The sequence below is a fragment of the Polistes canadensis genome, unplaced genomic scaffold, assembly GCF_001313835.1.
Source record: "Polistes canadensis isolate GaletaPanama2010 unplaced genomic scaffold, ASM131383v1 scaffold_99, whole genome shotgun sequence".
Classification (NCBI taxonomy): domain Eukaryota; kingdom Metazoa; phylum Arthropoda; class Insecta; order Hymenoptera; family Vespidae; genus Polistes; species Polistes canadensis.
The window spans coordinates 56,868-72,480 of record NW_014569646.1 but is presented as its reverse complement, the minus strand read 5'-3'; the positions used below and the strand labels follow the sequence as shown (position 1 = coordinate 72,480).

General features: G+C 27.6%; 4 protein-coding genes across 6 annotated transcripts; 3 read left to right on the top strand and 1 right to left on the bottom strand.

The window, feature by feature from the left end:
• Nucleotides 1-598: 598 nt before the first annotated feature.
• Nucleotides 599-4,172, bottom strand: LOC106787404 (dolichyl-diphosphooligosaccharide--protein glycosyltransferase subunit STT3B). 3 transcript variants are annotated; one of them, XM_014749735.1, is made up of 7 exons: nt 3,672-4,172; nt 2,783-3,481; nt 2,365-2,675; nt 1,751-2,288; nt 1,217-1,678; nt 1,008-1,098; nt 599-841 (listed from the first exon to the last, which is right to left on the bottom strand). In XM_014749735.1, exons 1-7 carry the CDS (start codon nt 3,890-3,892, stop codon nt 761-763), a joined length of 2,403 nt encoding a protein of 800 aa, XP_014605221.1. In that variant the 5' UTR covers nt 3,893-4,172; the 3' UTR covers nt 599-760. The 3 variants fall into 3 exon arrangements, with proteins under 3 accessions (XP_014605221.1, XP_014605222.1, XP_014605223.1); XM_014749736.1 differs by having other exon boundaries at nt 703-877; XM_014749737.1 differs by having other exon boundaries at nt 753-871.
• Nucleotides 4,173-4,478: 306 nt separating this feature from the next.
• LOC106787408 lies at nt 4,479-7,394 on the top strand. The gene is made up of 7 exons (XM_014749745.1): nt 4,479-4,748; nt 4,816-4,983; nt 5,063-5,220; nt 5,484-5,765; nt 6,203-6,475; nt 6,570-6,641; nt 6,759-7,394. The coding sequence occupies exons 1-7, from the start codon at nt 4,640-4,642 to the stop codon at nt 6,867-6,869; spliced, it is 1,173 nt and encodes a 390-aa protein (XP_014605231.1). The 5' UTR covers nt 4,479-4,639; the 3' UTR covers nt 6,870-7,394.
• Nucleotides 7,395-7,413: 19 nt separating this feature from the next.
• Nucleotides 7,414-10,507, top strand: LOC106787407 (zinc finger protein 613-like). Its single transcript, XM_014749744.1, has 5 exons — nt 7,414-8,707; nt 8,777-8,862; nt 8,941-9,256; nt 9,567-9,670; nt 9,743-10,507. Exons 1-5 carry the CDS (start codon nt 7,477-7,479, stop codon nt 10,412-10,414), a joined length of 2,409 nt encoding a protein of 802 aa, XP_014605230.1. The 5' UTR covers nt 7,414-7,476; the 3' UTR covers nt 10,415-10,507.
• Nucleotides 10,508-10,972: 465 nt separating this feature from the next.
• On the top strand, nt 10,973-15,573 carry LOC106787378 (glutathione S-transferase 1). The gene is made up of 8 exons (XM_014749695.1): nt 10,973-11,182; nt 11,299-11,618; nt 11,701-11,837; nt 11,918-11,976; nt 12,061-12,202; nt 12,301-12,418; nt 12,569-12,806; nt 15,165-15,573. The coding sequence occupies exons 3-8, from the start codon at nt 11,703-11,705 to the stop codon at nt 15,178-15,180; spliced, it is 708 nt and encodes a 235-aa protein (XP_014605181.1). The 5' UTR covers nt 10,973-11,182; nt 11,299-11,618; nt 11,701-11,702; the 3' UTR covers nt 15,181-15,573.
• Nucleotides 15,574-15,613: the final 40 nt, after the last annotated feature.

Below are 15,613 nucleotides of genomic sequence, written 5' to 3'. Positions count from 1 at the left end.
AAATTGAATACACAATGCAATACAAACCTGTACGAAAAATTAATTTTTTTTCCAATAAAATATCATTGATATTTGATTATAAAGAAAACGTATACATATAAATTAATCTAAACACAATCATTGAATTAATTAGAAAATATTCTATATATATATAATATAACATATATATTATATATATATGTGTGTGTGTGGGTTTGTATGCGAATACAATTTCAGATAAATCCAATTAATTAAAGAATAATATTTAATTATTGTAATGAATCTTCATTACAATGGTTTCAAAAAGTATCTACTATCAGTGTACCTAAAATATATTATTAGAAATACACTTAATATATATACACAGTGGTATTTATTTGAATAATGTGTAATCATCCTATGTTGCAATGAATTAGGTGAAATAAACTTATATATGATATATACTATTATGCGAAGTGCCATATTACATTAGACAATCATCATAAAGACTATAATATGGAACTTTCTTTGAAAAATAATTAATAATAAAATAATTCTTTTTTGTGATTTTCTGAAACATTGAAATAAAATCTTTCTCTCTTTCTCTTTTTTTTACTTTTTCTGTTTTTTTCTTTCATTCTCTCTATCTCTCTTTTTTTTTTTCATTATTCTTCGAACAAATCCTTTGATGGTACTAATTCACACTTTTAGACTACAGTTTGTGGTAGACCCAAGGGACGGTAATTCTGTTGTTACAAAAGTTGTATTTGAAATCTGTTATGGGATAAGTATTATACATTTGTTACGTCGTTTTCTTTAAAGGTTTTTGTCCTTTAATAACTACTGGCCGGCCTTTAATGAAACCTTTCTTACGCCGTGCAGTCTGAAACATTTAATGTTTAACCCCCCATAACTTCAACTAGATTTCCAGATTCATTAATGTAATACAGCAAGAATGTCAAACGATACGATTAATAATATACCAAAAATCAATTATCTTTCTTTCTATTTATATAATAATAATCTTATCGCTTTACGATAATACTAACCTTTTTGCTAATATATGAATTTGCTCGACGAGCTATAACTCTGTCCGCAATTGGAATCCTGGGTCTATTAAATTCATCTGGTTTCTTCACCCTGTTAAAAAAAATTACAAGATAAATAATAGAAATATTTTCTATCCGATGAAAAATAATTGTATTCATTAATTTATTTATTTATATATTTTTAGAAATATTTTAAAGAATAAAATTACCTGTAAATCCTAACGAGCCAATGTTCGGTGGTATAAGCCTCTTCCAAATAAGTTAATTGGAAATTTTTATTTCCAATTTCAGCATTGCGAGTACGATCATAGCCGGAAGGTGACCTGTAGTCAATTTTAACTTCACCAAATCTATAATAACTTAACTTGTACATTAAAGAATTCAATAAAGTAGGAGATCCTTCCGAATCGACTCTGAACTCTCCCTTTTCTGTGAAGTAATCACTTTCACGAATATCTTGAGGATGTTCGCCTTCGGCTATTCGTATCATCCATAAGAATTTGTTGACATCGTCACCAGAATAACCAATCATACCACCAAAAATAATTAATACATAATCTACATCTAAGGATGTCATAATCTCATAAGCAGCACTTTCATTAGAGCTCATTGCTTTACCGACCAAAGCTATATGGGAATTATTCCATGTATTATTATCCACGAGCGTAGTTCTATACAAATAAAAAATAAAAAAGTATTATATTAATTAAAAATATTAATCATGTATGATAACTTTAACTTACCTGTTGGCCATTCCAGCTATTTGATAACCATAATCCCACCAGCTCATAACTCTAGCATCGTTAGGTGTATTTTGTGCTAACCAGTAATAAGCTTCCCTAAAATCATCCAGAATAGCTCTACCACCATCATTGCTATAAGATGCTAATACGATTGAAGGACTAGAATATGCATTACTTGTAACCCAAGTACAATGCACAGTGAACATCATTAATAATATTAATACACCAATGATGACACTATTTCTAAGACTGTCGCCTAATCCATCACCAGCGTCCTTAGGTCTTTCGTGTTTCATTCTTCTAAGTTTTCCAGCTTTATCGTACAATGCTCTGCCTGGACTTCTTTCTCTCTCTTCTTCGCTTTCTTCTTCACTACCTTCGATTCTATCGTTACCATCTCTACATTCCTCTTTCAAGAATAATTCTAATAGTCCACTGAATGCTATGCCAGCTAACATACATACGACTGGAGTTAACGTAAGCATGAGTCTCACCATTACTCCAGCGAAATAGACGGCACTTATGGCATACAATATAACTGAAATATATAATTAATTTTTTCCTTTGTTAATATTGTTGTTTAATTTAAGTGTAATTAATATAGAGATACTTACCAAATACTCTTTCATCATTAATATGTTTAATGCAGTACCAAAGCCCAACGGGAAATGTTGTAACAAGAACATGTAAATCAAAAAAGAAACTGAACCAAGTAGTAGGTTGATGTTCGGAAACTGACGCTATTATAGGTATATGTATTTTTGCGTAACCAGTATCCCACAGGGAATAAAATCTTCCACTCCAAGGTGCAACAATACCAGTATAAGTTAGTATAATCAGAATAAGTAGGAGTACAACCGCTGTCACTGCTACTACACCACTAAAATATTTCATCTCAGACTTTGTCAGCACAGTTCGTAAATACCTGTTGAAAAAGAATATTTATTTATTTTTTTCTTCTTCTTAATGATATAATATCATGAATTATTAAAATCATGAAAACATAGATCGTTAAATAATTTTTATAGATACCTGAGAGTAGCTAAGAAAATCAGTAAACCAAATACGCCACTCGCAGCCATATGTTCAGATGTTCTGATCGGCTGGAAACCAACGAATGGTATTTGCATACTCAACAAAAGTCCCAAAATATAAAACGTGGTATAACTCGTGAACAAACGATTACTAAATCGATTCATAACCAACAATGCGAATACATGAAATGGTATTAGATTAATAATGAAAACATATCCACCCCAAGCAGACACCATATAAAAATATGACAGAGCAGTCATGGATGCCCAAAATATTGATCCAGTTTTAACTGATTTAACCCAAAGATAGTAAGTTATTTGTAATGCAAATATCGCTATTCCCTCGTTGTCGTAACTTCCAGCTACCGATCTTGATATGTAACCTGGTACAATGGCGATGAAACACGCAGCAAATAGTCCAGCACCAGCACTCCATATTTCTTTAGTTAATAAATACGTAGAAATGGCAGTAAGGCCACTAAAAACTGGTGCTAAGAAGACACAAATATCTCTTATGTGTATGGGAATATTTAAAGAGTGTAAGATGTAATGTATCGTTCCAGATGTTATCATAAGTCCAGGATATACTGTTCCACCTACAATACGTCCTAAAGGGTACCATGCCCTTTCATCGAACCAATTCAAAAAGTTATAAAATCCATGTTGTACCATATATGCTGTTGCTCTATAATTGAACCTGTCATCGATGAACAACAGTTAGAAACATTTTCACAGTGTACCGATATTATAAATTAATATACGAATAATATAGTTTTATTTTTTAATTATATACACGAAATATCTTATCTTAAAAAATAAAATCAACATATTTGTAAATAATATATAAAGATAGTAAAAACATATTATTAAAAAAGAAATTAACATACCAAGGATCAAACTCGTGTATAATACTTTCGAACCGTATTACTGCAAATAATCTGGATGCAAAACCAGCTATCCAAGCAAGTAATAATACTGTAAAAATAATCAAAGAACTAAGACCGGCGGCATTGGTTATCGTTGAAGTTTTCATTTGCTTGGTAGTTGTTTTTTTATCGGGAAACATGATTTTTTTCGTATTTGTCGTAGACGATTTATTCGGCAACATTATGTGTATTTCTTCCAGTGAAATTAAATGCTCCTATTAATGCATATTTTCTTTTTATTCTTTTTCTCTTTTCTTTTTTTTCACACTTTTAATTGCTAACTTCTCGTTAGAAGCATGCAAACATGCACTTTCTATTCTTCGTCACACAGCACGTTGCAAAACTTATAAGACACTGCTTGCAAGAAATTATTAAACCACTATGCGCCTAGATTAGGAGGCTAGGACACGTCAAACGCCGGCTACGTGTTAATCATGTCTTCCACAACGAAACCTTATGCTCACTTCGAACAGATTATGAAAATGGCGGCATGTTCAAATAGTATTTCTTTTTTATAACATTAATATCGTTCTAGATACGCCTTTAACTTTTCGATGCACTCATTATACTATATTTTTGTTCCACCAATGATGTAACGATTATATTTTTTGTAAACTGAAATTATATTATTGTATTTATAACATTATCTTAATATTTTATTGATTCTATGAAAATTATTTTTTATTAGCCAATCATATTATAGATCATTATTCTTAGTCATTGTGTATCAAGTTTATTACTTTTTACTTACCAATCATAATACGAGGATTACTATTGCTAGATTATGATTCGACCACAAATTCGATTAGAAAGAACATATTTATATTTATGTGTGTTATATCTACTTTCTTTTGTATGCTACAAATGTACACACGATACTATGAACAAAAAATATTTATTATAAATATTGATTAGTATTAAAATATTTAATGTTTTCAACAAAAGAAAAATTAATACATCGTACCGGACAAAATGGCGTTGGCAGATACGATTTTTTAAAACTTTTAATTAATGAATTTAAATCGACCTCGTCTAAAGGTAAACAAAAGTTTTTAATTATGTCAATTGATTAGTATTCATATAATATATATAATTCTTTGATTAGATGCAAAGCTGCAAGTGTTAGCAAATTTGGTTAATTTTGCATACGATCCTGTTAACTATGATTATTTAAGACAACTTAAGGTAATAGATTTATTTCTTCATATATTATCAGAAGATAACACTACTTTTGTACGCTTTGCTATAGGAGGTATTTGTAATTTATGCTTAGGTAATGTATTATGCATTTGAATGTAACATTGATTACATTATTCATTTACACAATAATGCAAACAATCTCCACTTTCCAGATCCAATAAACAAAGCATATATCTTACGCAATCAGGGTATTCCATTAGTATCGTTATTACTTAATTCTCACGATGAAGGAATCATACTGTCATCGATTACAACATTAATGTTTTTAATTACACCTGAATCTAAAGACGATATACTTTCACCGACCATTGTTAAACGTATGCAAGATTTTTCTAATAGCACGAATACTCGTATTAAAAATCTAGCTATTATATTTTTAACTGATTATTGTCAAGAACATAGTATCGAAAAGAGCAAGGACAAAAAATGACTAGTACATCCATAACAAATTTATTGTAATATTTATTGTAATCTATATTTAATGATATTTCTACTCAAAATACGATTATGTCACGAATTTCATTTTTCTACCGTAATATAAAAAAGTATTGTACAAAGACTCCACCTGCAAAGATACGTTCTATTAGTTTAAAAGTTGGAGATCGTGTATCGATTTCTAAAACTATAACCAACAGCGATGTTTTGAGTTTTGCACAATTGACCAGTGATTATAATCCTATTCATATTACTTCAGATAAAAATATTGTTCATGGAGCTTTGCTTAATGGTTTAGTGTCAGGTGTACTTGGTACAAAATTACCAGGCCCAGGTACAATCGTTACTGAACAAACTCTTAAATATCCTAATTCTTGCTATGTCGGTGATACAGTAGAAATAATAGTACAAATAATATCTGTGCGTAAAATTATTAAATGTGAATATACGTTAATTGCTAATGGTGATCAAGTAGTTCTTAAGGGCGAAGCTAAATTAATTATGAAAGCAAATAAGGATAATGTTAATTAATTCATTTATATATATATGTAAAAATATTTAAGAAGAAATCAATAAAAACAATTTACATTTTACATTCGAATTAATCGATCGATTGGAAGTAGGTCTTATTGTATGTGCAATTGTAAAGATATAAACAAATTTCGCTTAGCTAGCAATACCACCCTTTATATATTGCAACATTTACAATTGATATACTTTCGTTGGCACGTAAAACAAATCTCAATCTTTTATCAGACTTTGGTAATATAAAAAGGTAGATGGATATATAAATATAATTCTTTTAATAATTAAAACAAATTCATTATAATATACTTAATATAAATCTTTTGTTACAGTTTGAAATGTATTTAAAATTTATTTGTATTATTCTATGCGCATCGACTGTTTACACAAAAAAAGATATAGATGTAAATAACAGTAATCATCTAGACTCATCAACGTCTGAAGAACCAGTTGGATGTGTTTGCGGTGTATTTTTAAGTGGACAATTTAAAAAAGGTACAAAAGAACAGCCTACGGGAAATCCGGTTCTTCTTCATGAACAATCCGATTCGTTTCCTTGCACTCTTCATGGAAACAAACAATGTATTAATAAATGTCTCGAGATGGTGAGTTGATAAAATTGTTTTTAAGATATAATTAATGTTTATATAAACACATACAAATTATATTAGACTAGTATGTTACTTATTTATATTACAGATCATAAAACATCTTCCAAACAGTTCAAATTTACTTTGTGCTGCATTAGATCGTGATTGTTTAAAAGAAAAAGTAAGTAATTTGCTTAATATCATTATTATATTAATGGAATAAATAAAATAATACTACATAGTTATATTGTATTAAAAAGATATACAAATATTAAAACGAAGTTTTTATTCAATACAGGCATCTCTCTTCATACAAAATTGTAAAAATAAATGGATTAATACGAATTTATCGAGTGGTAAAAAGTATTGTTGCAAAGATGGGATTTCGTATAAGTGTCCTATCAATTAATTAATATAATATTTATATATATGTATATACATATTTAATTGTAATATTTTCTAATCAATCTTTTTATATTCCTAGATATTATTTTTAAATTCCCCGCCTTTTATCTATATATAACCTAACTCCTTCAAAGCAGAAGAATTCAACATAAATACCTGAAATACTGTGCATCTATATTTAGGAATTGAGTTATAACATTCTGTCCTGGATTTTATATATGGATAGCTCATTAAATAGACTATTTCTATTTAAAATGCATTGTTAAATCATAATTCAGCTTTAAAGAATTCTTGTTCTTTTTGCAATACTCACAAGTGGAAATATAACCCCAATAACAGTGTCACTAGTAAATAACATTAATCTTAAGCTTAATAAATTGATTAATGTGTATTATATTTTAATTGTATGTTTTATATTTATACATTCTTTTTTTGGAAAAAAGAATAAAGTGAATGATCAAAGGTAGTAAAAATTAATATACAGTAAAATATTTATGTAAACAAAAATAAAATGAATATTTGAATGAATCAATGATATGAAATATAATGCAATAAAATAAGAGATTAAACTTAAAAACGCTTTGATATTTGGTACCGCAAAGCTTAAAAATATGTGTGCTCGTCTTTTAGCGTGTCCTTTATGTTCTCAGCCTGGTTTTCTAACTTTGGACGCTTTACGAGCAGGACTTGTAAGCGTTGCTACTAGACCTCTAATGTGTCCAGTTTGTAATGAAGTATTAGTCGGTATAGATAAATTGACTATACATCTATTCGGACATACCATTAATATTAATGATAATTCCATACAATTATCGAAACCTATTAATATTAACGTAGACAATAACGAGATCAGTAATCCTAATGTTCAAGTTAAAAGCATCATTCACAATTGGAATGTATTACGCAAAGAACCTGTTGACACTGGTCAAGGATTCATTAAAAAGAATAAAAGTAAAAATTGTTGTGATATCGATCACACAATGCAATCATGTTGCACTATTTCAAATAGTATTAATAAAACGTCGACTATGAATTCGCTGACTAAAGTTCAAACCGATGGGTCGTTTAATAAGGGTTCCCAAATTCTACATATATCGGAGCAAATTTATCCTAATACGAGTACAAACGAATGTTTTTATAGTAAAGAAAATGATAGATTATTTATAGAAACGCATGATGATTCTTCAACAGTTATTAGCGAGTTGTCGAAACGAAATTGCTTGGAAGATTGTTACAAAGGTAACAATGTACAAGAAGAAAATTTACAACGGAGAGAAACTAACAAATTGGAAGATGTTTGGATAGAAAATTTGTCTCAACAAGTTTGTAATCAACATTCCACAACGAAAAGAGATTCATTGGGAGGAACTAATGAAACTCGTGATATCGTCTTAAAGCAAACAGAAATTAATAACGATGATTATAATTTGAAAAATAATTTAATCATCAATTTTCCAAATGTTATGACGATGAATGATAATGTTAATGTTTTACCATTAGAAATTAATAATAAAGAACATTCAAATGATCATAAGAATACATTGATTGATTCTATCATTGATGTTAAATCAGATCAGAATGTAAATGGTGAAAAAATAATATCAAATGTTAAGCTGTTAAAGGAAAAGACTGAAAGGTGTAATATATGTGGATTCCACTTTACAGATAGTAATATTCTTCTTTTGCATAAACAATTAGTTCACATGGTCGATGAACAAAATTTAAATCCTACTAATGATAACTTGTTAAAAAGTTATTCATGCCATTTGTGTTCAAAGGTTTTTAAAATGCGCGGCAGTTTAATGATACACATGAGAGTCGCACACATCGGTCACAATTGGGGTAAACGTTTGTTTAATTTTCAGTTTATTGTTTATCTAGCAAAAGTTTGCTTATCGTAATATTATACAGGTTTTTCATCAAAGGACGGAGACACGTCGGTAGGAATTAATAACAATGGATACAATTGTCCTACTTGTGGAAAAAATTTTAAAAAAGTAAGTATTATTATTGAGATTCAAAATATGTGATTTTAATAAAAATAAATATTTGATTCTTTCGTATTAATTGAACAGGAACAGCACGTTATACAACATTTGAAAACGCACGAAGGAAAACAATGGGAATGCGACGTCTGTAGTAAAATGTTTACAACAAAGTATTTTTTGAAAAAGCATAAAAGATTACATTCGGGTGAGATGCCATATAAATGTAATATCTGCGACAAAACGTTTACTTTTCAACAATCATATCATAAACATAGATTGTATCATAAAGATGACAAACCACATATGTGCTCTACTTGTGGTAGATCTTTTAAAGAACTTTCTACGTTGCATAATCATGAACGAATTCATACAGGAGAGAAACCTTTTGCCTGTGAAACTTGTGGTAAATATATGATAAATGCGATAATCTATTTTGCTTGTTTTGAATAATTTGTATTTTTTATAAAGTTTACAAACTATTATCAATATAATATGCTTTACTATTTACAGTTGTTACTAACAATCTAATTATGGGTCATTTTATTCACATTGTATCTATAACATTACAGTGTGATGCATGAGTTAACAAATTAAAGGTAAAGTTTTATCTGTTAATTTATGTTAATGTTATATTTTAGATGATATTTTACTATACTATATATTATTGATTTCACAAGACATATATTATAATTGTAGTTTAATTTTTTTAATAGGAAAATGTTTTCGACAACGTGTGTCTTATCTAGTACACCGTAGAATTCATACAGGCGTTATGCCTTACACTTGCACCATGTGCGGAAAAAGTTTCAGATACAAAGTAAATAATATATAAAATATATAACTGATAATATTAGATTACTGTAAATAATATTCGATTAAAATTACTTAGGTGAGTCAACGAACGCATAAATGTCCGATACAACCATCCAATTCTCAATCTCAATCGAACGAAATAGTTCCAACCCTGACCCAAGAAATTTGCAACGAATCTAATCAATTGCAAGAAACTAATTCTCCACAACAAATAAAACAAATACTGAATGGTATTAACGATAAGGATAACAAATTCGTTCTTATAATAAATGCTCAAGGCCAAACTGTTTTAACGAGAGAGTCGGATCTACAAAGCGAACAAGAAGCTAATTTTATAAAATTAAAAGAGGCGAATAAAAATTCAAGCGAAGATGCATGGAATTCGGAGAATTCCAAAAATCTTGATTCGGAAAGTTCTACCAATAATACGGATAAATTATTGTCAAATAACAGGAACAACGTACAAGAGCCTACAGATTTTTTTTCCTTGGTAATGTCACCATTAGAAAACGATTTATCGTCGCCTACATCTGGAATGGAACATTTGCGACTCTCTTCTCCGATATCAAAAGATGTGTCGCAGTCTTTATTCAGTAACTTTAGACATCTTTCAGACACTATAAACGAAAATATAATTCAAGCGGTTGTAGAAGAAACATATACGACTGATAATAATATCAGGTGTTCCTTTGAAACAATAAATGAAGAGTCATTGAAACAATTACTTTATAGTATAGGTAAGAAATAAAATATGATAGAAATGTCTTAGAATTGATAATGTAAATTACACTTTTTAATTGTAGTTCATTAATAAACCAAAATGTTATTAAATTAATTAAAACGGTAAAACAGGGTACCGACATTCAAAAATTTTCACCGCAGAAAAAAAAGAACATTTGCAGTAAATAGCCAACTAATTAATCATTTAAAATCAATAATTTCTTGTTTTATATTTGTAGTTTTTTAATTTTGAAATCTCGGTCGGTAAGACAGATTATAATTGCTCGGTCGGTAAGACAGATTCTAAAACTCTATCGGTAATACAGATTTAATTGCACTGTTGGTAAAACAGACGTAGAACTCTCGGCTGATAAAACAGATTTAGATATCTCGGTCGGTAAAACAGCATAAATTGCTCTGTCAGTAAAACAGATTCTAAAACTTGGTCGATAAAACAGTTTAAATTGCTCTGTTAGTAAAACAGATGAAAACGTTGTCGGTAAAACAGAGTTTACCGATATCGGCTTAGCTATGTTACTAGAATTTCAATATATTTGAACTTTCTTATTTCCTAGTAACTCTTAGTTACATGTAGTTTACACAAAACGAATGTTTAACTAAGTTCTATATACATTTAAAAGCAAACAACAATTAAAAATCTAATATTGATATTTTGTTTTAATTATTAATTAAAGGAGTTTAATCGTTTAGAACTTAAACGAAAGACTTACTAGATAAAAAGGAACTGATATAATATTGAAGCTAGAAAGACCGGGAAAAAATGGACATACAAAAAGTCAGTATCTGCGATTGAAAACAAAAAACAATAAAAATCTTAAGTTATGGTAAACTTTATGATATGATGCTTAGCTGGCCTGCCACTAGAATGGTTTTTTTGAATATTTTTTTCAGATGCATGCACTAATATAGTGGCTCACTCGAATAATCATCTTTATATTCATTCATATTTAAATAAAATGTTAAAGTTTAAGTTTGTAGAATATATTTTGGAGAAAAATTATAATTTTATCATTAAGGAATCTTTACGTAAAACATACGAACTTTCTTTATATATGGCTAAAAGGTCCTTGAATATTTAACAAATGCACAAGTGAAAGGTGTTTTAATGTAACTTGATCGGCATTAAAAAAGAAGAAAAAAAAATCAAGTACAGGTATTCATTCTAGTTTTAAAAGCTTTCCGTTGTGTTTAAAGAAGAAAATAATTAATCGGTAATTTATATCCCATTCTTCCAATTTATAATATTTGCCTATTTTAATAAACATTTATTTATTTATTTGCATTTTATTTTAGCAATGAAATTGTACTCTGTATCTGATGGTCCCCCATCTCTTGCATGTCGTCAAGCACTCAAGGCTTTAAATATTAAATATGAATTGGTCGATGTAGATTTTGGTAAAGGTGAACATATGACTGAAGAATATGAGAAGGTAATTTTAAATGTTAAATAATATATTTAATAATAATAAATGTGTGCTTGTGTGGATTCAATAATTTATCGTTTTTCTAGCTTAATCCTCAAAAAGAAATACCTGTTTTAGTTGACGATGATCTTGTAATGGGAGAAAGGTTTGTTTTATCTAAATAATATAAATTTATTAATTAGACTTGACACAAAATTCATTTAATTCAAATGATTATTTTATTTTATAGTAATGCCATTTTACAATATCTCGGCGATAAATACGATACTTTTGGTGAATTATATCCAAAGGATCCACGAGGACGTGCCATTGTAAATCATCGTCTTTGTTTTAATCTTGCTTATTATTATCGTAATATCTCAGAATATGTGGTAAGATAATATTACATATATTTAAGAATACTTATCGTTACTTCCATATTTTTTATCCTGATTTTATTTTATCTTTTTTTTTTTTTTATTTTACATAGATGGCACCAATATTTTTCGATTATGAAAGAACTCCGTTGGGTTTGAAGAAAATAAAAATGGCTTTAGATATCTTCAATAAATATTTACAAAATGAAAATACAACTTACGCTGCTGCTAGTAAGTAATATTATTTTTACTACATATGTGTATATGTATAAAGTATTATGCATTAACTATGTCATCATTATTTTATGAAACACAATATGAAGATCTAAGCATATCATAAAAATAATTATTTAAATAATATTCCGATTCTTTTCTTAACAGATTGCTTAACTATAGCAGATTTTCCATTAATCACTAGTACTATGTGTTTGGAAGCAATTTCTTTTAAATTGGACCAATGGCCTTGTGTCGAGAAATGGTACAACAATTTTAAGCAATCTTATCCAGACTTATGGACAATCGCAGAAGGAGGCATGAAGGAGATAAGTTATTTTGAAAAAAATCCACCCGATTTAACCAACATGGATCATCCCATTCATCCAATTCGAAAGAACATTAAGTAAATGAACTAAAATTTTTCTTGCACTAAAATGCACAAATGAATAAATTACATTTTCATTTCTTATTAATAAATTATATTTATTATTGAATTATATAATTTAAAATTATATATATATTATTATTATTATTATTATTATTATTATTATTATTATTATTATTATTATTATCTGTTTGTGAAAACTAAATTTAATATATATAATAATAATTGCAATATTAAACTATTATAAACATCATTATTACACAGTTTCTTAAATATGCAATTACTTATTTCTAATTATTTTCATTAATTGACATCTAAAGTGAGATAACTTAATCAGTCGAAAAACATACTCCAAAGAGTAGTATTGGATATCTATATACCTGTAATACGATAACATGTGAAAGTAATTGCGTGAGAATAAGGTATAGGTATTATGTACGTTTAATCAGGTAACTGTGTATTCGGTACGAATAAATTTTTTAATTATTGCAAAGATCTAATAGTACTCAGAATAAAAGCATTTCTTCTTATATAATTCATAATAGCATTTGGAAAAAAAAACAAATTATATGTTTTTTTTTTTCATAATAATAAATATATTTCTTTAATGAAGTGCCACTGTGTATTTATACATTTCTATACGTATGTAAGATGATGACCTTATCGATTGAATGATATACATGTCATTGAGAATATGCATTCAATGTTGCATATGCATAACTTCATTGCCTATGCACTTGCTAGTTTTTTTTAATAGAGCAGCTATTGCTTTTCCTGGTATTTCAATATTTTATTAAATTCTCCAAGTGCATAATTGTATACCGATTATAAATTTTAATAACCATACTAACAGATATTAGAAAGATTTTTATAATAATCTAAATACTACATTTTTTTGTTCGTTTTATATATATATATATATATACCTTTCATAAAAACTTTGAAACAATCAACTTTGATTTTAGTTTTTCGAGATGGTACAAATTTGAGAATAAAATTAATAATTTAATAAACGCGTTTTTCTTTTTATTATTATTATTATTATTATTATTATTATTATCTTGTTTGTTTTCTTAAAATCTCAAATCCAATATATTAAATACTACATAGAAATCTCGTATTTATTGACTAATCATTCATTATTCAGTCAATTATTTAATATTCAATCCATCGCAAGATGCTATTTAAATAGAACACTAGGATTGAGATCCATATATTAATAATATAGGATAGTCGACCCTGTAATTGCTAAATTTATTCTGATCATAATGTATCATTAAAATTTATTATAACGGACTAAATTCGAGTTATCTATAAAATATATATGATTAATAGTAAGCAATAAATTTTAAGAAACTCCCGTTCAATATTTTTCCCCTAATTTTAATTATTACGATTTGATAAAGAATAATCATAATATGTTAAAAGATGTAGTGATTGTTTTATAGTAAAGAATGGCACTTCTTCTAATAATTTATAACACGCGTTAAATATAAATAGTATATTTAAAAAAGATACTTCGCTCGTAATTGATTGTCCTCTTTTTTTATTTTTTTTGTTTACCCCACAGGTTTATAGAATCCATGATTTGTCAATATTAAATAACAGTGGCCAAACGTATTAATTAAATCGATGCTTTGTTTTAAAAGAATGACGTTAAGAGTATACAGGATGTCTTGTAATTAATAGTTAATAAACAAACAGGGGTGGTGATTTTACATGACAAATTTTTACATTTATTTTTCTCAAAAACAGAACTTCATATAAACAAATTGTATTCTACGTTTTAGAATTAGTTATTTTTATGTAGAATAACTCTCTGCTTGTGTATACATTTACAGGACATCTTGTATATGATAAGCGAATTATTTAACGATAAAGTTTGGCCATCATTGGATCTATATTGATACAACAATGTTAATAAAAATTATTCGAATAATAAAATGTAACTATTATAAAATTATATCATTATATTTTCAAAATGATCATCTTATATTAGATATTAAAAATCATAATTACAAAGGAACTAATAATATAGGAATAAATATCATTGAAGTATCTATACAGAATATACTTCCATAGATATATATTATTTTGAAAATAAAAGATATGTTTTGCATTCGGTATCCAATTAATCAACAGATATCACAGATATTTATGATCAATGGATATCGATTTTTAGTATAAGAATGCATTTATATATATTTTTTTTTTTATTTTATTAAATGAAACTATCTTCAATGTTATTTTTTCATAATCAATGGAACAACTTTTTATATAATTCTCTGAAAAAAATATTAATGTTATATATACTATTATATTTATATATTGTACAGTTTCTATTTTTTGTTTTTTTTTTTTTGTTTTTTTTTTCAGAAAGAAGGCATTTTAGGAGATCATAAGATTTACACACGTTTCGATACTAAATATCATATACACGATCAGGAAATGGTATGAAGAAGTGCAAGAAGAAACAAATTGTGAATAATCGTTGCAAAAGTATACGAGATACATATAACAAATATATGCTTTTACTTTTTCAATGTTAAGAAGAGAGAGATTAAATAGAATAATATTAATGAAATAATAGGATCACAAGAAAGATAGAAGAAGAAGAAGAAGAAGAACGAACGAATGTATTGCTCGATTAATGAAATATTTGTGTATAAGAAAGGATAGTGCGTCTAATAAAAGCCTTGTGCTTTTTCCTCCAATAGAAAGAAGAACTTAGAAGGATAAGTTAATTTTCAATTATTTGGAACTTATATCTCACAATATATATATATATATATGTATATATATATTTGTGTGTTAACAATCTTATC

Bases quoted from the DNA above. Each gene is read 5' to 3' on its own strand.
- LOC106787404 (XM_014749735.1), bottom strand. From the start codon at position 3,892: ATGTTGCCGAATAAATCGTCTACGACAAATACGAAAAAAATCATGTTT. The intron at 2,676-2,782 runs GTATCTATAAAA...CTTTTTCAACAG, and splicing joins ATTTTCTTAGCTACTCTCAG to GTATTTACGAACTGTGCTGA. The intron at 2,289-2,364 runs GTAAGTATCTCT...TATATATTTCAG, and splicing joins TAATGATGAAAGAGTATTTG to TTATATTGTATGCCATAAGT.
- LOC106787408 (XM_014749745.1), top strand. From the start codon at position 4,640: ATGTTTTCAACAAAAGAAAAATTAATACATCGTACCGGACAAAATGGC. The intron at 6,476-6,569 runs GTGAGTTGATAA...TTTATATTACAG, and splicing joins TTAATAAATGTCTCGAGATG to ATCATAAAACATCTTCCAAA. The intron at 6,642-6,758 runs GTAAGTAATTTG...TATTCAATACAG, and splicing joins GTGATTGTTTAAAAGAAAAA to GCATCTCTCTTCATACAAAA.
- LOC106787407 (XM_014749744.1), top strand. From the start codon at position 7,477: ATGTGTGCTCGTCTTTTAGCGTGTCCTTTATGTTCTCAGCCTGGTTTT. The intron at 8,708-8,776 runs GTAAACGTTTGT...AATATTATACAG, and splicing joins ACACATCGGTCACAATTGGG to GTTTTTCATCAAAGGACGGA. The intron at 9,257-9,566 runs GTAAATATATGA...TTTTTTTAATAG, and splicing joins TTTTGCCTGTGAAACTTGTG to GAAAATGTTTTCGACAACGT.
- LOC106787378 (XM_014749695.1), top strand. From the start codon at position 11,703: ATGAAATTGTACTCTGTATCTGATGGTCCCCCATCTCTTGCATGTCGT. The intron at 11,977-12,060 runs GTTTGTTTTATC...TTTATTTTATAG, and splicing joins GATCTTGTAATGGGAGAAAG to TAATGCCATTTTACAATATC. The intron at 12,419-12,568 runs GTAAGTAATATT...TTTTCTTAACAG, and splicing joins TACAACTTACGCTGCTGCTA to ATTGCTTAACTATAGCAGAT.